General features: G+C 39.1%; 1 protein-coding gene across 1 annotated transcript; it reads right to left on the reverse strand.

Annotated features, from left to right (window-relative positions):
• Positions 1-708: 708 nt before the first annotated feature.
• On the reverse strand, positions 709-25,038 carry LOC100371127 (inactive ribosomal protein S6 kinase delta-1-like). Its single transcript, XM_006821435.3, has 12 exons — positions 24,929-25,038; positions 23,345-23,380; positions 23,042-23,159; positions 22,622-22,737; positions 19,848-20,208; positions 18,565-19,209; positions 16,786-16,907; positions 16,388-16,534; positions 13,406-15,405; positions 12,410-12,620; positions 11,865-11,960; positions 709-1,099 (listed from the first exon to the last, which is right to left on the reverse strand). The coding sequence occupies exons 1-12, from the start codon at positions 25,022-25,024 to the stop codon at positions 989-991; spliced, it is 4,059 nt and encodes a 1,352-aa protein (XP_006821498.2). The 5' UTR covers positions 25,025-25,038; the 3' UTR covers positions 709-988.
• Positions 25,039-25,110: the final 72 nt, after the last annotated feature.

The following is a 25,110-nucleotide window of genomic DNA, read 5'->3' on the forward strand; positions in this document are numbered from 1 at the left end:
TTTAAGAAAAACCAAGGAAGACTAATGAATTAGCAATCCTTCAGATGTTCTGCAGATTTTGAATATGATAATTTCACTACAATGCCTAATGGAACCCAGGACCAGTATAAAACCTGTTTTGCAAGACCACATAAACTTAAGCATTTTGTCTTAGTTCATATAGGGGTACTGGACATAACTTGGCCTGTAGCATCTTTACCCAAGAGATCATGACAATTGTTGGATTGGTCAATGGTCAATTTCAAACTGATAGACAAAAAAAGAAAGGTTGAATACACTGAATAATGCCCTACATGACCTATTACATCTAAGTGGCCCTTTGTGTGGTATAGTATTGCTGCAGCAGATTTTGAGTTGTTTGCTGGCTTTCAGGACTGCCACACTGAGGTGCCAGCTGCATTGTATGTACATGTAGATTACAAAGACATCCAATATATAATAACACATCAGTTTTCGATCTTAATAAATATGTCTTGAATATTTGATCATATGTAAACTGTATGTCAGTGTATATTTATAGTAATGTACCATAAATACAAGATTCAATTATATGATTCTTGCCAAGATTCATAAAACGAACAAAACTTTCTGATGAAGTCAATCCAATACTTGTGCAATATGCATTATTTTGTCACAATGAAATATTACACAAGTCACGTTCATACTTTTGTATTACCTGTACGGTAGAGTCAAAACAGGAAATAAACATTGTTGAAATTATCCTTTATATTCAAATATTGCACTTGTACATTTTTAAAAATGAGTCCTTTATGCGCACACATTTTATCGTAAATTCTATTTAAACTTCAAAACGCTTTTGAGTAAATGGCAAAAGGTTAAAAGCTATGAGCAAAGGCAAACACTGTTGTACAGCTCTCATGACACAAGAACATCCAATACTGAGCACCTTGTAAATAAGTATGGAGCTGACACCACATCTCGCTTCCTCTCAACAAGATTAGTTTCACACCATTGTTGGAAAGAGCGTTCAGCCTTTCAGCTTATTCCAATCAACACCAAAGAAAAATGGATGTGATTTGATCTCCTCTACTCCTGAAATACCAGATCCAAGTCGCTCAGATACATTATGCTGTAAAAGCTAATAGAGAAAAAAATAAAGCGTTATTGCAACCACAAGAAGACAATTTTAAGTTAAATTAAAAAATATACATAAAGCACGAACCAAAATCAATCATAACTAGTTGATATAATATCCAAATTGAATTATAACTGTTTTTGTAACCACAAGAAAAAGTTTTATGACGGAGATATTTTCCCCTCACATACCAAGATACAAGGTAAAACATTTTGTGAAAGGTGATAATATTTTAATTTGGCATTCATTGGATCAATGACATTTTGGCTAGTATTTAATAGACCATTTTCCGTTTGTCGCACCCATAGTTTTCTCTTGTAAACTTTGGGGCAACAGTCGCTTCCTGTCCCTTGTTGTGAGATTGTGTAAGTTGTTGCCACATTGTTTGTAAGTTTGTATGCTGTGCTCAACCTTGTGTGATAGTGACATCCCCCGTTTTCATGAATGGTCTCGCCCATCATCGGTTGTTTACTTCTAGAACACTGTCATGTGATCATGGCGAACCTCGTAGGAAACAGTGGAATCTGTACAAAGTTGTTATGAATGATGTGACTCGCGCATAGCAATGGGCTGAGTACGCTTCAACGCTAGATCAGAACTTAGCGAGAGGGACGAACAGCGCGAGAATGAAGGAACGAACATCGCGAGGAGGAGGAAACAGGAGAAACAGCGCGAGGACGGGGGAACGGGTACAAAAAACAGTGGAAGGACGGGAAGCAACGGAAAGGCTGTGGGGAAGAGTGAGTGTTGGACAGGCTTATCGTGACACGAACACTGCGCAGTACATGATTTGTATTGTTTGCGACAAGTGCTTGTAGGAAATTGAGTCGGACTTGGTTGTAATACAGCGCAACGTATGTAAAGTACGTGTGTATGAAGTCTAGTGTGTGAAATCTTGCTGTTCCTGTGGTGCCGCATATTGTTGTTTTGCCTCGCTGTGACAGAAATCCCCCAGGAAATCGCCGTTTATGTGTTCTGACGTGGAAAAGCAGCTAAAGACCGAATAGTGAACATTGACTTGTGAGTTATTTATCAGTGCACTTATTTCTGTTTATTCAGACTTTTCTTGGGTTGTTTCCCCTTTTTTATTTGTCACTGTGTGTATCTGTGTATGCGCGTGAGAGACGTCAGTGTCTTGTTAGCTCAAATGTCAGTTTGTTGTTTCTTATTGCTTGCATTTAGACGTTGTACTAATATTTGGGGTCACTTGTGTTAGGTGGTGACAGTATTTGAGGAAATTTTACCCATTTGTGTTTAGTTGGGTTTCTCTTAATATATTTCTGTGCCGCGCGAATTTCCTTTTGCGTTTATCGATTCTACTTTTAGCCAGCTGACATTATACATAGCAAGACTATGCGTTTGTGTGAGTGAGTGGCAACAGGTTGCACGCTATTCTAAATAGTGTGATTTTCTTTATTTATTGACACAAAAGTAATTGTATTTCATTCAAGTGTGACAAGTTTACTAGTCTGAACATAGCCTATTTATGTGTACCTTGCCTACATTGATATTATTGAATATAGCCAATTTATTGTGTATCTTTAGTGTGTATTTCTCATTATATTGTCACCTGTGTTATGTACTTATAGCAGTGCAAGGCTTGTTGAAGTGCATTTACGGTGATATTGAACTTGGATAGTTGTTATATTGTTATATTATATTGCCAACATAGTTATTATTGACTGCTGCATAGTATCTAGCTATGAGCTGAGTTTTGCTGTGCATTTTTATACAATGTTTGTGTACTATTGTGTATGAAATTTAACACATTTTGTTGATATTTTGCCTTATTTATTAAATGCTCATGTTGACTTGTAACTGAGATTTTGTTGTCAGCCTATTGCTTCCTGTGCTGTCCTGTATCTGTTTTGAGTCATCACCTCAACCCATCAAAGCATTTTTGAATACCGACTCGTGACACCACGAATCGCCCCTGAAGCTGGCCCTACACCAACAGCAGAGGAAAGAAACGAGAGGTGCGACAGTGGCGCCCAACGTGGGAAAGCGTGTTACGATTACGAAGTACGTGTCGGTGACGCTTTGATTTGTGATATACTTTGTACAGTGGAGGTTTCAATTGTGGTCCCTTGCGGCTTGTTTTTTTGGCTCAGTAACCAGTGGTTCAGCAATCAGTAGACATGGCTTCTAGTGGCAGTGATGACGAAGTTTCTAAACTTGATGGAACTCCTGCTTCAGGAGTGTCTGAGTTGCATACTGTGGCTCATCAACGTGAGTTAGAAGAAGAGATTGAGCGGTCACGTAAGTTGGTACAGGAGCTGAGAGAGAGTAATGAGCGACTGCGTCAGCGAGAGTCAGAGAACCTGTTCCTGTCTGAACGTGGTGTCCAGATGGACAATGCAGGCAAGATCAGGAGTAGAGGGTTTGGTGATAGCCTTCCTGTGAGAGCACCAGAAGTTCAACCTGAGCACTATGGTAAGCGTGAGTGGACTAGGCCGACATATGTGCAGCAGAGGCCTAGGTTGTCTTCATTCTCAGGTGACCCTGGTCGAAAAGGAGATGTAGTCTTTGAGGTATGGAAGTATGAAGCTCAACTACTGCGGGAAACAAACTGGCAGGTTCCAGAGATAGTGCTACAAGCTATTCGAGCCTCTCTACATGGTAGTGCAGCTCGATTGGTGATGTATATGGACATGGGTGTAACCGCTGATGAGATCATAGCGAAGTTAGAAGGCAGGTTTGGCGCTGTTGAGACTGGAGAGACCCTGCTGGCCCAGTTCTACAGTAACAGTCAGCAGAAGGAGAGTGAATCCATAGTTGAGTATGGGAACCGATTGGAACTTGCATTGGAGACTGTTAGGAAGCGGGGTGGCATTGACTCTAGTCAGTTAGACAAGACATTGAGAACAGTGTTCTGGCGCAACATTTCTGATGCAAAAGTGAAGTCCATAGCTCGCCATGGCTATCATGGGGCCAGCACTTATGATGAGTTGTTGCGTGTGACCCGAGAAGCTGAGCAAGAAGTGAGAGAACAGGTTCAGGCTTTGGCCAAGCCAAAGCGTTTGATTGGTGCCAAATCGCAACAATTGTCTGGTGAGGATGTGTGCGATGAGGATAGTCCAGCTGGTTCTGCACATGTCAAAGCATTACAGAAAGTGCTGACACCACTTGAGTCATTGGTGGCTCGCATTGAGGCAGTTGAAACCCGACTGAAGCAGTGTGAGGTTGCAGACAAAGAGCAACCAATCAGAGGCGCTGACACCAAGCCTCGAGGCAATGCATGCTACTCGTGTGGAGAGGTTGGACACTACTCAAGAGATTGTCCACGCAAGATAAAGAGTGATAAACGGAACATACAGTGCCGTGAGTGTGATAAATTTGGCCACATAGCCAGAAACTGCCCTGAAAGAAAGGACAAAGAGAAGGATGGGTCTGGTGGGAGATCAGGTTCTCGCTGTGCAACAAGTAGAATATCTAGAGGACACAGGAGGTCTGGGAAGCCCAATGCAAAACCTTGTTCTTCAGAAGATGCACACATGGCTCAAAATGGAGGCAAGCCAATGATGCTGCAGTCTGTGGTGTGGAACAGAATGGTTGGATCTGCCCGTGAGGAGACTGTCTTTATTGAGGGCAAACAAAGCAAATGTTTGATGGACACTGGTTCACAAGTGACAACAGTTGGGCAACGTTTTTATAAGGAGCACCTTAAGTCTTGCCCAATGCTGAGAATGGAGGAGGATTTTATTGTTACTGGTGCTGGTGGCCAAGAAGTACCTTTTCTGGGGCACATTGAGGTGACTGTCAAGTTTCCAGCTAGGGTGTTTGGTAGAACAGAGAATCATGATGCAGTAGCTCTCGTTGTGCCAGACAATGACTACACTCTAAAGACTCCTGTGACCATTGGCACAAATGTTTTAGATCAATGTCACCGCTCATATGAAAACAGTGGCAGTGGTCATGGATACAGTGGTGCTGCTAGATACATGAGGTCAACAGCGGCTAGACTGGTGCAGCGTGACTTGGATGCACGAGACAAGTTCCTAGGGCCGAAAGGTCAAGTAGGAGAAGTGAGGGCTGATATAAACAAGCCAGTGATGATTCGTCCTGGTGACTGCCAAATCATATGGGGCAAGGTTAAAGGTGGCACTAGAAGGGACAGATATGTGGTGGCTGTAGAGCCAACTGGAAACTCATGGGCGCCCATAGAAGCAGAGCCTGCAGTAGCTGTGTTGGAATGTGAGGGAAAGAAGTCAAGGGTTCCAGTGAGAATATCTAACACTTCACTGAAAAGTATCACTGTCAAGCCAGGATGTGTGATTGGGAGAGCAACCGCAGTGATTGAAGTGAGCAGTACTGGGGAGAAGTCACATTTTTCTGGGACAGATTTTGCTGACAATGAACCACATTGTTTAGAAATAGATGGAGTCCAGTTTGATCTGCATGGTGCACCTATTGATGAGCACGAGTTGAAGATGGCTGAGAACTTTTTCAGAGATCATGTTGATTCTTTCTCTAAGCATGAAAATGATCTAGGCAAGTGTGATTTAGTGAAACATCAGATACGTCTTACTGATGATATTCCAGTTAGAGAGAGACACAGGAGGGTGCCACCTTCAATGTACAGTGAGCTAAAGAGAATCCTCCAGGGGATGCTAGATGGTGGAATCATCAGAGAATCAAACAGCCCTTATGCTGCTCCCATTGTGTTGGTTGCGAAGAAGGATGGGAGTAAGCGACTCTGCATCGACTATCGCAAATTGAACTCGAAAACCATCCGAGATGCCTATGCACTGCCCAGAATAGAGGAAAGCATGGACGCATTGAAGGGAGCAGAGTGGTTCTCAACCATAGACTTGAAGAGTGGGTACTGGCAAATGAGCATGGATGAACGTGACATAGAGAAGACTGCTTTTGTGACACCAGTTGGTCACTATGAGTGCAATAGGCTTCCTATGGGGCTCTCTGGTAGTGCCAGCTCATTTCAGAGAGTTATGGAGAGATGTCTAGGCGACTTAGCCATTAAGACCTGTTTGGTTTATCAGGATGATGTGATTGTCTACTCTGTTTCATTTCGTGAAAACCTTGAGAGGCTAGGAGAAGTGCTGAAGAAGCTGCGTGACAATGGGTTGAAGGTCACTGCCAAAAAGTGCCAGTTCTTCAGACAGGAAGTGAGATACTTAGGACACATTGTTTCTAAAGATGGAGTACGCACAGACCCTGCCAAAACAGAAGCCCTGCGTATGTGGCCAGTTCCACGAAGTGCCAAGGAAGTGAAGACTTTCTTGGGAGTTGCTGGGTATTATCGTCGCTATGTAAAGGATTTTGCAAAGATAGCAAAACCACTGAATGAACTGACCGTGGGTTTGTATGTAAGAAAGAACAATAAGAAGAAATATTGTGGCAGAAAAGAACTTCCTGAGTTCAAATGGACTGCGGAATGTCAAGCTGCTTTTGAAATATTGATTGATCGTCTAACAACACCGCCAGTGTTGGCCTATATTGACTACGAGAAACCATTTGAGTTGCACACAGATGCTAGTCAAATAGGGCTGGGTGCGGCCCTGTATCAAGACCATGACGGAGTGAAGAGAGTAGTGGCATATGCCAGCAGGGGGCTTTCCAAGAGTGAAAAGAATTATCCAGCTCACAAGCTGGAGTTTTTAGCACTGAAATGGGCAGTCAGTGATAAATTTAGGGATGTGTTGTATGGAAACAAATTCAAAGTGGTCACAGACAACAATCCGCTGACCTACATCCTGACATCAGCACGTTTGGATGCCACAGGGCATCGGTGGTTGGCGCGTCTTGCAGAGCATGATTTCACACTTGAGTACAGACCAGGAAAATTGAATTGTGATGCTGATGCCTTGTCACGTCGACCGCAGCAGGGGTACTCAACAGACAGGAAGGAGAAACCTCATTGGTTAGACTGGTGCCCACCTACAAAACGTGATAATGAAGTCATGACATCTGAAGAAGTATCAGCTGTTTGTCGAGCTCAAATGGCTGACACAATTCCCTGTGTAGAGGTGATTGGTGCTGCATCAACGGCTGTGCCTTTGGCACTAGGTGAACCAAGTGTTGACGTATGTCAAGGGACCCTTCCAGAAATGACACCTGAGATGTGGCGAGAAGAGCAATTAAAGGATCCAGTCGTTGGAAGAGTGCATGAGTTTTTTCTGAGAGGACATAAACCCAACAAGAGGGAACGCGAAACTGAGTCTGTTGAGGTGCTAGATGCCCTCAAGGAGTGGAGTCGACTGTGTGTGAGGAAGGGCGTTCTGTACAGACAGAGGAAAGATGCTGACGGCCATATGATGTATCAGTTGTTCTTGCCAAAAAGGTTTCGCGGCACTGCCCTTGAAGCACTGCATGATGATGTTGGGCATCTGGGACAAGACAGGACACTTGAGTTGATGAGAGCCAGGTTTTATTGGCCAAAGATGGCAGGTGATGTAGTAAAGAAAGTACAGTCCTGTGACAACTGTATCAGACGCAAGGTGACTGCTGAGGGGAGAACCAAGGTTCCATTGGTTAGTATCAAAACTACACGGCCACTGGAGTTGTTGTGCATTGACTATCTTACACTTGAAGCATCTAAAGGGGGATATAAAGATATATTGGTTGCAACTGACCACTTCACTAGATATGCATTAGCTATCCCCACAAGAAATCAGACAGCAAAGGTCACTGCAGAAGCCCTTGTAGATCATTTTATGAATCACTATGGTTTCCCGGCTAGGCTTCATTCAGATCAAGGTCGCAACTTTGAAAGTGGAGTGATACGCCATCTGTGTGAAATGACAGGTGTTGTCAAGTCTCGGACAACACCTTATCATCCGCAAGGGAATGGACAGTGTGAGCGATTCAATCAGACATTGCTTGGAATGTTAGGCTCACTTACTGAGGAACAGAAACAGAATTGGAGGCAACATGTTGGACCAGTTGTGCATGCCTACAATTGCACGAGAAGTGATGCTACAGGGTACTCTCCATATTTTTTGATGTATGGGAGGCACCCCAAATTGCCTGTTGATGTGTACCTGGGGCTTGAGACTAAGGAGGATGCTGTAGAGAGCGCTGCAGAGTATGCTGTCCATCTACGCAAGCGTCTGGCAGAGGCATACAAGTTAGCATCTGGGCATGCAGACAAGAAAGCAGCTCAACATAAGAAGCGATATGATAAACACACAAGAACAGCTGATTTGGAACCAGGAGATAGGGTCTTGGTCAGGAATTTGTCGGTGCGAGGAAAACATAAGATTGCAGACCGATGGGAGAAAGAACCCTACATAGTCATTAGACAGACAAGTCCAAACATTCCTGTGTATGAACTGCGACCCGAGGGTAGTGGTAACTATAGAACTCTACATCGTAATATGTTGCTCCCGTGTCACTCCTTGCCAGTTCAGTATCCTGATAGACCCATGCGTCAGTCAAAACAGAAGTTACCCAGGCAAAGAGTAGTGAGAACCCGCTCAAGGCAGAAAGACAGCAGTTCTAGTGATGGAGATGAAACTGATTCTGACTCAGTCGAGTGGGTGGTGGTTCCAAATAGAGTGCATGCCCGGGAGAACTATCCCAATAAAGCAGCAGAAGGACAAATCCCGCTGGCAGAATCTGAAGCTTGTAGAGGTATGGCCGAGTCTGAACCATTGTCATGTGAAACTGAGGAGATTGGTCTGATCCAGTCAAGTGGTAGTAGGGAGGAGCCCACTGCTGAAGAACCTGCACCTGATGGAGATTTAGCCAGTGATGTACCATTTGTGGGTCAGAGTGTGAGGAGATCAAAGAGAGCACCTAGACCACCTGTGAGATATGGGTATGATGAGTTTATAGCCAGTACACAGCGGTGTGATGGTGCGCCGAAGCCATCTGAGACAGAGAAATATGCGGTTATTAAAGGTGAACTTGAGGACTGTAAGAAGCAAGTTTGTAAGCTGATGTCTGAATTGGAGGCATGTCGTAAGACCAAAGTTGGAGATGTAGTTCCAAGCGCAACTGAATCCATCATGCATGTGCCAGTGTTGGAATCTAGTCATAGGAATGTATTGTCGCAAGTGAGTCAGTGGTTTGGTGTCACTACTCAGTGAGTCAAAGGCTAAGGCTCTCATCATGCTTCTAGTTGAGACACCATAGTTGTCGTTTGGCATCTGCTCTTTATGTGAGAGAAGAGGATAAAGGATGTTCTGGAAGTAGATGGGATAAAGGATGTTCTGGAAGTAGATGGAAGTGGAACTTCGGAGAAGCAAGATGAAGAAGGGGGTCCCAGTTCCTTTTACTTTAAAATACCAAATTTAGCACACTTGGAAGTATATGGTGTTGATATTTGCATTTTTGTTGTATGTAAATTAGCTTCTGTTGGGGAGATATTGTTAGTTTTTTGATATAATTAAGTCAAAAGGTCTAGCCGTCAGTGTGAAGATGAAGTTGACATGAAGATAACTAGTCAATGGCAAAATGAGAAGATAGTGGTGATGAAGAACAAAGTTGTTTTCTCTGTGAGAGTTGTCGATCGATGGTCTTTGACTTTTTTTGTCAAAGATTAATGCGGTCGGGGACGACCTTGGGTTTGGAGGAGGAGAGTGTCGCACCCATAGTTTTCTCTTGTAAACTTTGGGGCAACAGTCGCTTCCTGTCCCTTGTTGTGAGATTGTGTAAGTTGTTGCCACATTGTTTGTAAGTTTGTATGCTGTGCTCAACCTTGTGTGATAGTGACATCCCCCGTTTTCATGAATGGTCTCGCCCATCATCGGTTGTTTACTTCTAGAACACTGTCATGTGATCATGGCGAACCTCGTAGGAAACAGTGGAATCTGTACAAAGTTGTTATGAATGATGTGACTCGCGCATAGCAATGGGCTGAGTACGCTTCAACGCTAGATCAGAACTTAGCGAGAGGGACGAACAGCGCGAGAATGAAGGAACGAACATCGCGAGGAGGAGGAAACAGGAGAAACAGCGCGAGGACGGGGGAACGGGTACAAAAAACAGTGGAAGGACGGGAAGCAACGGAAAGGCTGTGGGGAAGAGTGAGTGTTGGACAGGCTTATCGTGACACGAACACTGCGCAGTACATGATTTGTATTGTTTGCGACAAGTGCTTGTAGGAAATTGAGTCGGACTTGGTTGTAATACAGCGCAACGTATGTAAAGTACGTGTGTATGAAGTCTAGTGTGTGAAATCTTGCTGTTCCTGTGGTGCCGCATATTGTTGTTTTGCCTCGCTGTGACAGAAATCCCCCAGGAAATCGCCGTTTATGTGTTCTGACGTGGAAAAGCAGCTAAAGACCGAATAGTGAACATTGACTTGTGAGTTATTTATCAGTGCACTTATTTCTGTTTATTCAGACTTTTCTTGGGTTGTTTCCCCTTTTTTATTTGTCACTGTGTGTATCTGTGTATGCGCGTGAGAGACGTCAGTGTCTTGTTAGCTCAAATGTCAGTTTGTTGTTTCTTATTGCTTGCATTTAGACGTTGTACTAATATTTGGGGTCACTTGTGTTAGGTGGTGACAGTATTTGAGGAAATTTTACCCATTTGTGTTTAGTTGGGTTTCTCTTAATATATTTCTGTGCCGCGCGAATTTCCTTTTGCGTTTATCGATTCTACTTTTAGCCAGCTGACATTATACATAGCAAGACTATGCGTTTGTGTGAGTGAGTGGCAACAGGTTGCACGCTATTCTAAAGTGTGATTTTCTTTATTTATTGACACAAAAGTAATTGTATTTCATTCAAGTGTGACAAGTTTACTAGTCTGAACATAGCCTATTTATGTGTACCTTGCCTACATTGATATTATTGAATATAGCCAATTTATTGTGTATCTTTAGTGTGTATTTCTCATTATATTGTCACCTGTGTTATGTACTTATAGCAGTGCAAGGCTTGTTGAAGTGCATTTACGGTGATATTGAACTTGGATAGTTGTTATATTGTTATATTATATTGCCAACATAGTTATTATTGACTGCTGCATAGTATCTAGCTATGAGCTGAGTTTTGCTGTGCATTTTTATACAATGTTTGTGTACTATTGTGTATGAAATTTAACACATTTTGTTGATATTTTGCCTTATTTATTAAATGCTCATGTTGACTTGTAACTGAGATTTTGTTGTCAGCCTATTGCTTCCTGTGCTGTCCTGTATCTGTTTTGAGTCATCACCTCAACCCATCAAAGCATTTTTGAATACCGACTCGTGACACCACGAATCGCCCCTGAAGATAAAATTCTATCGTATACTCTCACCAGTGGGGTCCCAGAGCTAGCTGGCCCTACACCAACAGCAGAGGAAAGAAACGAGAGGTGCGACACGTTCACTGCGAGAATCACAGGTTATGCGTGAAATCCAATGTAAAAACAGGACAAACAAAGGTCATAGCGTCGTAGTCGCGTCAAACATCGCGTGGGATTCGACAAACGCGAAAGTATTTTCGGGGACATTTTTATGCTTAATAATGTGCTGTCCACATTTTATGATTAAGTAAGGGGATTCGGAAGCAATATTCCCCTGTCGAAGATCGGTTTAATAGTCGATTTTTGCGGCAGACGTTCGACGTGCATCTTTCATGCATCTCGCGAGATCTCGCAATTGTACGAAAAATCCCCTATTTGTCGTGTACTTTATAGTAGATCTGTTAATGTATAAATACCATGTGGTACTGCTTTAATTTTAAATGAGATACAAATTTTAGCGAAGTTTGGGAGTCAGTGAAAATTTCCTGGGGACACAGTGTGAGTGACTTTTGCAAAACTGTTTCTTCATGAATGCCATTAAATTCTGAGTAACAGTACATTTACTCACCTGCACCAGTAATGACCTTGCTTCAGGTGATACATGGTCTGGTATGTTCAGTTGTGTGTGAGAATTAATACCACTTAGATGGCAGGCATATAACGACTAGAAGCAAACAATAGAAACAATCAGATAATTGTAATAATACACATCAACAAATTGATCTGAAATGAGACCACCAATCTATGTAGAGCAGTTCCCAATATTGAAAATAAGTTAAAAATATCACTTTTCGCTCAAAAAAAAAACTAAAAAAAGGTCAGATACATGTATTATTCTTACAAAAACTGGCCCATGCATTAGTTGAACACACAAAATTTGGTTTGGAAGACTGGTTCACCCTTGGGTTTAGCACAAAAAATAGTCAAAGCAAGAAAGCAGAGGCTTAAAAAAAAGTCACACCTCTAGCACAAGTACCGGGGGGGGGGGGGGGGGGGGGTACACTAAAACCAAAAATTACATTTATTTCACGATGTTTTTTGACCACACGCATTTACCATTTAAACACATGTGCTACATAAAAACATGAAGATAAAATCATAACTGATACCAACCTTTCCAATCAACATTTCAAACAACAAAGCACCAAGACTCCACCAGTCACAGGCTGGTGTTAAGGGAAAGATACCAGACACTTCCGGTGCAGCGTACAGTAGTTCAATGGCACATGGATCAAGAGAAGGTTCCACCCACTTCCACTCACTGAAGTAACTTATCCTGATATGTCCTCGTTCAGCTAACAGAATGTTATCTGGTCGCAGATCTCTGAAAAGACAAAGTTCTACTTGATAGTGTGTCCACAACAGTCGTAACAGGTCTAAAGGTTTTAGGGTACTGTGGGCACTGTGGGCACTCTCCTTTTACAATGTGATAAAATATTAAGATAAAAATTTATCTAACCATAATAATCTATACACGTTAACAAATAATTAATCACAATATTTTTTCAGTTTTCGTTTAGCAAATTTAAACCACTTTGAACAATGTTTTCCAGAAATCTATAATTTCTGTGTGAATTTTCAACTAACGACAGAATGTGTGACAAAACTTGTATTGACTTGCCAACACTGGAGAAGGGTTAGTAAACATCATCATCACCAAGATGTTAAATGTCCTCAAAATAGACAGTTTCACAGGTATCAGTATTATAATATTGTAGAATACTTTATTTTTGCTTGGAATTAATTTTTGCTATTTTTGCTTAAGGAATGATTCAGTGAAAATAAAATCCCAGCGAATATTCCTTTTTTCCTATACTTTACATTTAACTCGTCAAAAAGCAGTGAAAATAAATTCCATACAAAACAGCCAAAAAGTCTTTTCAGCGAAAATTAATTCCAAATTAAATTAATTTTACAGTAGTTGACCCAGCTGATCACTCACTCTGAATGTATCAGTCCACCTTTTCAAATCCAGCTGGCTTTGACTAAAATTCTATTTTCTTGTTTTAGTATCATCTCTTGCAAAAGAGGATTACATTTATGAATGACTATGCGACTCTAATGTGTATTCTAATTGTGGTGTGAAACTTATAATCTGTTCATACTTACTTGCAGAGTATATCCATACTATGCAACAATGATAGAGCTGTGACAATTTCAGCCGCCCACATCCTAACACAAGATTCAGGTAGCGTCATGTGTTTAGTAGTCTTGGCCGCAACATCTAACTGAGCAAACAAGGCAGATAATGATCTGTTTCTACAACCATCTGCAGAAACAGATTTTTTCATAGAATTATTTTTTCTATCCTCTGTACTCTGAGTGTGAGATTTCAGTGTCTTATCACTGCCTGGCCTCCTCTGTAGAGAAGGGTTATTATCAGCCTCTTTTGAAGATTTCCCCGTAATAAGATTTTGTAAATTAGAAGATGATGCTCTAGAGATGAGATCTTTAATTCCTTGCATCATTCCCTCGCCGATGCCCATTGGTCTGGGACTAGTTCTTACAGAAGGAGAGTTTTCAGTCTCTGGTGTCAATTCATGTTTATTGCTTGGAAGCAGGGCGCTTGGTGAATGTATTGGACTAGAAGTTTCTGAACCGGGAAATTCTTTGATAACATTTACTGATGTTTTATTACCATCAGAATCCTCATCAATACTCACCATTGTAGTAACTGGAGGTGGATGCGAACCCACTTCTGCTATAGAGAAATTCGATTCAACATTTGGGTCTTTCTCACCAATCAATGGATTCACAATTATGTTTAAATCCCTGTCTCCTGTAGGTACATTTGGTAGAATATTATTAAGCACAGAATTATCAGCAGAATTTTCTTGTGCATCAGCCATCTGAGGGATTTCAACTTTATTACTTTCATAATCATTTGACCTATCCAATTCATCATCATCATCATCATCATCATCATCATCATCATCATCATCATCACCCACTATAAACGATAAATCTGAAGTTTTCTTGCCACGTATTTTCTCTTCATCAATGTCATTGTCACTTTGCTTCCCTACATCACTATCATTCTTGCACTTTACAGAGCCATGTTCATGCACTACATTCTCTGATTCATTAATAGCATTAGAATTAATCACTTCATTAGTAGGTTCCTGTTTAGTGAGATCTTCTGGTTCTTTGTGAATCTCCTGATTATCTGAGGTACAAAATGAGTCAAAGTCCTCTTCAATGGATTCCTCTGTGACTGTCGTTATTATGGGTGTGCTTCCCGATGTCAGTATTCCACTGTCTTGCTCAGAACCAAAACTGAACACCATTCTAGGAGATTCCAAAGGTAAGTAATCATTAGGGCTCTCAATACTATCAATACTAAATAGATTAATTGAAGGCTCTTTGTCTTTGATATCATGTGCAATGGATGAGAAATCCATTTCAGATTCCGGTGTACTTTTAGTAATTGGTTTTTCAGGAGTAGAGGGTACTGGATCCCCATCATCAAACAATTCTGTATCATATTGACTGCTGACTTTAATTAAGTCAGTAATTGGATCTGGAGTGTCATCAATTTCATCTAAATCGTTATTCAGTTTATGTCCTTCATCTTCAATCACAGTATTGTAATTTTGAAATAAGTCAACATAGCTACTGACAGGTTCCGCTGGAGCTATCAAATCAGGATCATTCGGTGGGGACTCTTTAACATGATTTCTTTCATCAGCACTGTCCACCTTATTCTCGAATTCTGGAATAACCTGCAAGATCTGAGATTCTACCTCATCAAGTTGCGAGCTGTCAGAGTTTAGTGGACTCTCAGTTGAACTATCAAACACATCGTTGTCTATTGCAGTGTCCACAATGCCTCGAAGATCTTTACTGCTAGATGTACTATTTCCTCTGGATCGTCTGGATCCTTTACTTCCCACACTTCTTTCCAAACTATTGGCAAGCGGGGCCTTCTCTTCTTCACTGTGGAAATAAGCAGCAGCATAGGTCCACAATTTTCCTCCAGTTGCATGTTCCAAGACGAGGTATATGGATGTTTCCGTTTCATAGTATTTATGAAGATGTACCATGTACGGGCAGTTGGTTGGTATTTTATTGGCTCTACTTTGGCTGGGCATGGCACACTTATGTAAAACCTGCAAACAAAATTGAACATTCAGATTTTATCTGAACTGTATTTATCTCTAAGAATGCATTGCACGTAAATACATCAAAGTCTGTGTACATGATTGACACATGCACATAATTCATTCATTTATTTATTTATGTCTAGAATGTACATGTACATTTGTAAACCAATTTTAATTAGTGAGAAACAAATTCTTACATATTTTACAAGTTAAGAGAAAATTACCAAACTCGTTAGCATGAACATTTCACCAGGGTCTCTAAAAACTGATGAAGAATTTATAATAACATTATAATAACAATAGACCAGGTAACAAAATAGGCGGGGGGGGGGGGGGGGGGGGGGGCAATGGTTATAGAATGTCCCTAGAGCTCCACTTGTCCACCCTACATACCTTATTACATCCATATCAATTATTTTCTGAATGTTCATCTCATTACTGTGTTCTTTTTTCTTTTTTTTTTTTACACATTCAGTTCTCAACAGTGCAATCAGTTTTCCACCCTTCTTTCTCATAATTCCTCTCCCATCCTATATTGTAATCTATCTTGCCTAGTTTTGACTTCCCAAAAAAAGTGTCTGAGATGCCGATTTCTTTGACTGGCTTATAAGCCTGTAAAGGATCTGCACTATTCAAGCCTAGCTAGTGTCAACAGCTTCCATCAAGTCCCTGTCAAATAATGGTCCCAAATTGGATATGTGACTATTAATATTATAGCTGTGATTTTATTCTACATTTCAGTCAATTACACCAATCAACAAAGATTATCTTGCAAGCAAGTCGCCTGAAAACGGCCATGAAATTTATACTCTCAATAAAGGATATGAATGAATGAATGAATGAATGAATGAATGAATGAATGAATGAATGAATGAATGAATGAAATTTATTTCACCAAAAACAAAACAACATTAAAGATAGAAATTGTACAGGTAGTACCGGTATATATAAATAAATAAATAAATAAATAACAAAATATATTTCTTACCTTAACAATAAATGTACAATAGGATGCCATATCCAAAACTAACATGACATTATCAATGACTCCAAGAACTTTATGACTTTTCAATTCTTCAATAGCACCTCTAAGATAAGCTGTACCAGGATCAAACTCTATAGGAATAGACTGGCTCTGTAATGAAAACATAGAACATTAATTATTACAATGATTCCTATTGACTTAAATCATGGTAGATATGAAGACAAACTATAAAAACTGCCATGTGATATTAAATCATCATTCATTTCGTGGTGAATAAGGGTTTGACCATTAAAAACTTTGGGAGGGGAGATGGTTAGAAAAGTACAACCCCTAAGAGGCTGAATATTTTTTTTTCCATAGTGAAAGACTGTACTGATAAGATAATATATATATGTACATACCTCCCATCGTTTAGCATATGCGGCCTCAGCTGATAAATTTTTGTTATAAATATCCTCAGCTTTCATCAGATAGTGTGCAGTTTTGCGTCTCACAGCTTCTCTTCTGGATTTGTTACTATCAACTAACAAGTAAAGTAAGATAATGAAGATCAAATGCAATCTGAATTAGTGGTCATAAATTATTTCCCAAAATATATGGTATATAATATATTATTATTTATTTAACAGATAAGATAAAATTCCAGAACCTTTTTTTGATCAGTTTTCTAGGACTATTTTTTCACAACTTTGGTAATTTCTTGTTTATTGTTGTTGTGAACGTGAGAATTAAAGTGGCTAGTAATGACGAAGCTGGGTTTTTACGCTAGCAACCCATTTCTGTACATTTTAATGGTGATTTCCATAGACCACCTGACCTAGCAATCAGTAATGTTTTTTTATGCTGATTGTTGTTTCCAGAACTTTCGCTGTACAAAACCCTAACTGATGCTTCAACTGCAAACAGCAGTGTTGAAAATGTTTTGAAACCCCAAGTATAGATAAAATGCAATTCATTATTGGTTACTGATAGGTAATAGGTGATTTTCCGTACAATTGCGAGATCTCGCGAGATGCATGAAAGACGCGCGTCGAACGTCTGCCGCAAAAAACGAACGATTTGATATTGAACGAGAATTTCTTTATTTCGTAGCTTACATTGACCAGCCGATCTTTGACAGAGAAATATTGCTTCCGAATACCCTTACTTAATCGAAATTGCCTATCATCAAATGTGGACAGCACATTATTAAGCATGGAAATGTCCCCAAAATACTTTCGCGTTTGTCGAATCCCATGCAATGTTTGATGCGACTACGACGCTATGACCTTTGTTTGTCCTGTTTTTTCGTTCGATTTCATGCATAACGCGTGATTCTCGCAGTGAACGGAAAATGGTCTATTGCATAGTATCTGCATGACTTGTCTTTGTCTGATTTGATAATAGGAGACGATGTGACAAGACTTCCCAATATTACAAACATGATTAATAAGTATGATGATGAACTTGAGTCAGAATGAAAATAAGAACCTGCCACTGAGACTTGGGGAACGTCTCCCTGTTTGCAAATTCTGGATCATTGCTGGTCATTGAGTAACATTTACTATAGAGAGGGCACTTAAGCACATGAACAAACCATCAAGAAAAAAAATACATGTATTGCTGAATATAGTTGGGGGGAAAACAACATCATGAGTTATAGGTAATGTACGTCATGCAGTGATCAGTGTTAAGTAACCATTTCTACTGCTTATGTTTTGCAAATCAAAGGTAAGTGAATTTCATTACCAAAGAACTATGTCCAGCAGGTATTCAGAAAACATAACACAGAACAGTATTACCAAAACTTGTGATTCTAGTTTCGATGTTCACAATACTTAATGAAATTGTAATAATTACGAAAAAAATAATCGCAAAACCACAGTCAAAATAAAAAAAATTACACATCAAAACTAGACAGTTTTGGTATTACCGGTACTATCGGTATTCAAAGTGAATATGTGCTAGACTGTGTGGGGTACTGGTACGGTAATACAATTTACCTGCATTCTTTGATTTGTTAGTGATAAGCAGTAGAAAATAGTTACTCACTAGACATCTCTGTGTGACATGTTTTGGGATCAGTCATTTTAAATTGTCTACTATACAAGGCAATTTTTGTTTTTCGCTTGTGTTCTTTTTTCTCGACAATTGTGTTTTTTAGTACTTTTGAAACATACAATGATTGAAATGTGACTTACCTACAACTCCTTTTAGTAGTATATTGACTCCCACTTTGTAATAAGTAAAGGCTGCCTCATAACAACCATTGGCTTCATTCTCTAATGCTAAACCAATCTGATTGGCTGCTTGAAATAAATAATCATCTTTACCCCCTAAGTCCATGTTAGAAACACTTTCATTAGACTGTTCTGATAAGCTTCTTGACCTTTTCTGAATTGTAAGTTGATCAACAGTTTTTCTAGGGGTGCTATATTTACTATCCCGATCAGAGTCGGTGGTATTTGATAATTTTTCTGTTGAAAGTTTATTTTGATTTCTTATGCTATCGAGATAGACTTTAGCGGCTGACACTGGACGTTTGTCCTTATCTAACTTGTCATGTTCAGCTAATAATTCCTGTGTTAGAGTCAAAGATGAATAATCACTTGTACTCAAATCTTCACTTGGAGTATCAAAACTCTCAGTCTCATCATCTTCAGTGACTTCGAAAGCTTTGGGAAATTTGATTTTAATTCCAGCACTATTATCATCATCATCATCATTATCATCACCATGATGACAATGTTCCGACTGATGTGATTTCTGTTCCAACTCAGCACATGCATCCATAGCTTGAAACAACCAACTTTTACTTGGGGCAAGGGTGGGTGTTGCAATGGAATCTGTGAAAAAAAAATGAAATGAAAATATGAATTAAAATTTATAAAAATGGCCAACAATTAGATCAGTTCCTAACACCCACACTTGCCTTTAAGACAATCACATAAAACAAATTTAACATAACAATACTTTATTAAATGAAGCTATACATATACATCTTGTACTTCTGTGTGCATGTTGGTAAAGTTACATAAATAAATTAACATAAAAGTGTGACACTCAGTATTTGTAGCAAAAATAATGAAGCCCACACAAAAGCTACCCAGTCAATCCAACAACAAGTGTTCTATGACAAATCCCAATGCTTCTATGTGTTTTATGTGCAAAGTAATTATTGATTTGGTGGTGATGTCACTTTCAAACTTCCATGTACTGACATATTAATGACATGCAATATAAAATACACCTTGTTTTTCGAACAAGTAGGGAAGATAATAAGATAGAAATATCAAGTGCTCCGTTGAACATAGTTTTAAAATTGGACAAAAAAGTCTTTTCATCAACCCTATCATTCAGCAAAAAACACCTACTGAATGATTGACAAGTTTGTAGTAAAAAAAATCAATCTGATTTATTATTTATTTACAAAATTGATCAAAATTATTATAATACATGCTTACAAAAACAGAAAATTAACTACCTTTATTAGGAGCAAAGGGATCAAAGAATGAAACATTTTCAACTCGAGGAAGAGGAGTAGAAGGTACAGAGTCCTCATCAGTGAATGTTGTATGATCATCATCATCAGTAGCAGTACTACAACTTATAGTGTCTTCTTGTGCTTGCCTATGTAACCATACTCCACCTAGAGTTACACCAGGTTCATCATGTTCTCCACTTTCTTCAATGTTTTCAGTGGAACTAGCCTGACTAGAAGCTCTGGTTGAGGAGTCATCAGGTGCAAGACTTTTTGTTAATTGTGAGGGTAATAGAGGTTCCGGTTGAATTGTAGGTGATGGTAGTAGTTTTTTCTCATGGTCTGCATTCACAACATCTGCTCCCTGGTGAAAACAACAAAATAATGAGTCAAACAAGTCATTGTCAATGACACGTCCCCGTTCCGTTCATATTTGAGTGACATATACATTCAAAGCAGATCATGACCGAAATGCACCTGCATATGTACAACACATTGTACTAAATCTGAACAAAATCCATGCATGCATGACTGAGATCCGGTTCTGGAATTGTGAAAATACGTGATTTTAATGCATTTTCGGCCTTAAAATGGCCATCATTCAGCTATTGCTAAGCGGATCATGAAACAAATGCACATATCTATTTGTGGCATGATGCACCATGTGTGTGTGTGAAGTTTGAACTTGATCAATCCAGACATGTCTTGGATACGGATCCAGAACTGAATTCTTTAAGAAAATGGCCGCCAGTCGGCCATTTCGAACTTGATCCGAAAAAAAAAATGACGTGCATCAAGGTCCTATTATGTTTAATGTAAGTACCGAATTTGAACAAAATCCGTCCATGCATAACTGAGATCCGGGTTCGGAATGGTGAAAATGTGCGATTTCAATGCATTTTCGGCCTTATAGCGGCCGCCATTTGGCTATCGTTAATGGGATCATGAAACAAATGCACATACATATTTGTGACATGATGTACCTTGTGTGTGTGAAGTTTGAACTTGATCAATCCAGACATGTCTCGGATACGGATCCAGAACTGAATTCTTTAAAACAAAATGGCCGCCAGTCGGCCATTTCGAACTTGATCTGAAAAAAAAAATGACGTGCATCAAGGTCCTATTATGTTTAATGTATGTACCAAATTTGAATGAAATCCGTCCATGCATAACTGAGATCTGGGTCCGGAATGGTGAAAATGTGCGATTTCAATGCATTTTCGGCCTTAAAGCGGCCGCCATTTGGCTATCGTTAATGGGATCATGAAACAAATGCACATACATATTTGTGACATGATGTACCTTGTGTGTGTGAAGTTTGAACTTGATCAATCCAGACATGTCTCGGATACGGATCCAGAACTGAATTCTTTAAAACAAAATGGCCGCCAGTCGGCCATTTCGAACTTGATCTGAAAAAAAAAATGACGTGCATCAAGGTCCTATTATGTTTAATGTATGTACCAAATTTGAATGAAATCCGTCCATGCATAACTGAGATCTGGGTCCGGAATGGTGAAAATGTGCGATTTCAATGCATTTTCGGCCTTAAAGCGGCCGCCATTTGGCTATCGTTAATGGGATCATGAAACAAATGCACATACATATTTGTGACATGATGTACCTTGTGTGTGTGAAGTTTGAACTTGATCAATCCAGACATGTCTCGGATACGGATCCAGAACTGAATTCTTTAAAACAAAATGGCCGCCAGTCGGCCATTTCGAACTTGATCTGAAAAAAAAAATGACGTGCATCAAGGTCCTATTATGTTTAATGTATGTACCAAATTTGAATGAAATCCGTCCATGCATAACTGAGATCTGGGTCCGGAATGGTGAAAATGTGCGATTTCAATGCATTTTCGGCCTTAAAGCGGCCGCCATTTGGCTATCGTTAATGGGATCATGATACAAATGCACATACATATTTGTGACATGATGTACCTTGTGTGTGTGAAGTTTGAACTTGATCAATCCAGACATGTCTCTGATACGGATCCAGAACTGAATTCTTTAAAACAAAATGGCCGCCAGTCGGCTATTTCGAACTTGATCCGAAAAAAAAAATGACGTGCATCAAGGTCCTATTATGTTTAATGTATGTACCAAATTTGAACGAAATCCGTCCATGCATAACTGAGATCCGGGTCCGGAATGGTGAAAATGTGCCATTTTGATGCATTTTCGGCCTTAAAATGGCCGCTATTCGGCTATCGTTAATCGGATCATGAAAAAAATGCATGTGCATATGTCCCATATAATGTGTGATGTATGAGTGAAGTTTGAACATAATCGGTCCATGCATGTTCGAGATACAGGTGATCACGGACGCACGGACGCACGGACGCACGGACGGACGCACACAGGGCAAAACATAAGTCCCCGTTTTCGGACTCCGTCCGAACGGGGACTAACAAAGATACATACAGGAACATCGTACATCTGTTTCAAGTATTTACCATATATCTGTTTTGCCTTTGCGAAACATTAAAATGTTTAGTAGTATTTAGTTTTAGTAGTTTCTATTACCACAGTGCCAACATGTTATGTCAATGTACCGCCAGGGAGTGAGTATGATTAGTCAAAAAATGCATGTGCGTCAAATTGACTTTGCAGGAACACTGAACCAAATTAAGAATATGATTTCAATAAAGTAATTATTATTTTATTATTAGTACAAATATTGCAAGAAACAGAGTACCGTAGTCAAGTGATCGATAGTTTGTTATTCTAATTTAGCTGTCAATTCCCTATCCACAGAAATAGTCTTACCTCAAAAAACATTTTAAAAGCTTTACAGTTTAGAAGAGGTTGAAATCTGGAGGAAAAATTCAATAGTCTTAAAGCACTTAATCTTCTTTCATCAATGACTTGATCATCAAATCGCCCTGTAAAGACAAAGGGAAACAACATACCAATGACTGCATTTCATAATCTCTTGGAAGATGTTAGAAGTAGGTTCAGAAATAAGTGTGTCATATATTGCATGGAGACAAATAACAAATGTACATTATAACCACCAAACTAAGATCTTCTATCCAAGTATGCTATAAATAGTTTTTGATTATCTAAATATCCTTTCAACCAGGAAATGCAAATGATACACAGGAAAAAGTAATAGGATCAGTGATACACACATTTCAGATTCCTTTACTTGTAAATGAACAAAAAATAAAAACTCAAAAAACTCACCAAAAAACTTTGCTCTAGCAAACTCTGGAAATTTCTCTGGCCTTCTCAAGTTAAAATGAAGCGTTTGTAATGCTTTGTGTAACTTCTTAAAGTCATTGTACCTTTTCCATATAACAAGCTGAAAAAAAATTGTATTCATAATACATGTTTATTTGTTGTTGTTGTTTTTTTTTTGGGGGGGGGGGGTAGTTACAGACATTTCATATTTGCAGTTCCACAGAATTATGGACACACACAGGATTGTAATTTTAATATATTTTTTATTTATCCAGGTACAGATATGTTGTTAAAATGATAACTCACCTCGGTAATATTCTCAGGATCATTTTTTTGTGTAATCTAAGAAAAGAGAAAATAATCATGTATAAATGTAGGTTAAGTTAAAAACAGCATTCGTTATTGAACTTCTCTGGTGACTTTATAGAAATTTATCTTAATATTGACACCTAATTGGAATTTACTGGTATGAATTTAATTGTAATGAATTCAAAATCATACAATTGGTAACACCTTGAAATTGATATTGATGTTTACATTTAAATACAGAGTATGTGTACCAACCAGAAGCATTTGCATCCTTTATTCATGCAAGGTACATGTATGTAAAAGTACTATAAAGGCAAAAAAGCTTTTTTTTACAACTTCCCCTTTTTTCACACGCGCTGGCTAACTGTAAGCAGTAACGCATGAACTAGATCATAGACCTTAAAAAGAGAACTATTTATAAAAAGGTGTATGATTAGATGAATTATCCAAGTCAAAACATATATTTACTATGAACAACTGACGTTTAACTGGCTGCCAATCTTCAGTTGCATCAATCAACGTTGTATCATTGACCCTATGATTATATTCATGAAAATTTTGCTATCGCTGTAATTTCAAAGTATTCTAATGGAATACGAGAGAACCCGGCACCAAAATGATCCCGGCACCAGAACAATCCTGGCACTTGAGTGAATGAACCTAATCTTACTGTACAAGTCACTGTCACTTGAATGGTAGAAAAGAAATTTTCATTTTCGTGTAATTTGATGAGTAGAAGACACGATTCGGGCGACTGTATCTACTCTGATATTCAGTCAGTGCGTGTATGTAAATGGACGTTCATGTTTGGATATACCATTATAAAGACGGGGGCTGGGGGTAATTTGAAATAGGTTGACAGGCAATAGTCTTGAACCAAACTGATTTTTTATATATTAATATATATATTTTATATTATTTTTTAGTAAAATTAAATAATTTGTGTAATAAATTTAGTAACTGATTATCATGTTTTCTTTTATTTTTTTTAAAGTTTGTGTTCATTTGGAATACATGTTTTTAATACTAATTTAGTGTTTGTTTTACTTTAAGTAAAACTAAAAATAGTCAAACTGCAAAATATATATGTGTATTAATAAATTGTATTTTCGGTTAAAAGTATGTGTATATCTGCAAATAAAAAAAATGTTTGTTAAATCGACATAAATCCAACACAAATGCGTGTCCGTTCAAATTGGTGCCGTTTCGTTTGGTGCCGGGTTCTCTCGTACATTGTGGTGCCGGGTTGGTTTTGGTGCCGGGATCTCTTGCTTCCTTCTAATGAACTGAGTGGGCCGGGTCACTGATATTATTTTGACTTAAACACGCAACCAAGCTGGTTTACAATTGCGTTGCATATTTTAAAATTTTACACGGTTAGCGATTGTAGTGTTTTGAATCTTCTGTGCAGAAAAACCCAAATATCAAAAGAAATATTTTCGAATAGTGCCATGAATAGCGGTGAAAGTTCGACTCGATATCCACCCCGTCCGGTAAGAAACAAGTCGCGCAGTTTCCTATACAGTTATTAGTGAATTCAACAAAAAATTACACAATGTTAACTTAAACACTTATGCTTACCCTGTAAGTCACCTTGTAGACTGTAAATCCTTTCTCATGTTTTGTAGGATCGGTTACACAAAAAGAGTGATCCAAAATACCTTTTTTGGACGCCATGTTGGATGTTCCCGTACGAGACTGAGGCTATTGCCGTAAAGGAGTTAGCGATACATTTTAGGGGGATTTTATACTCTATCTGTGTC

Source organism: Saccoglossus kowalevskii, chromosome 2 (genome assembly GCF_978046115.1).
Source record: "Saccoglossus kowalevskii chromosome 2, keSacKowa6.1, whole genome shotgun sequence".
Taxonomy (NCBI): Eukaryota; Metazoa; Hemichordata; class Enteropneusta; family Harrimaniidae; genus Saccoglossus; species Saccoglossus kowalevskii.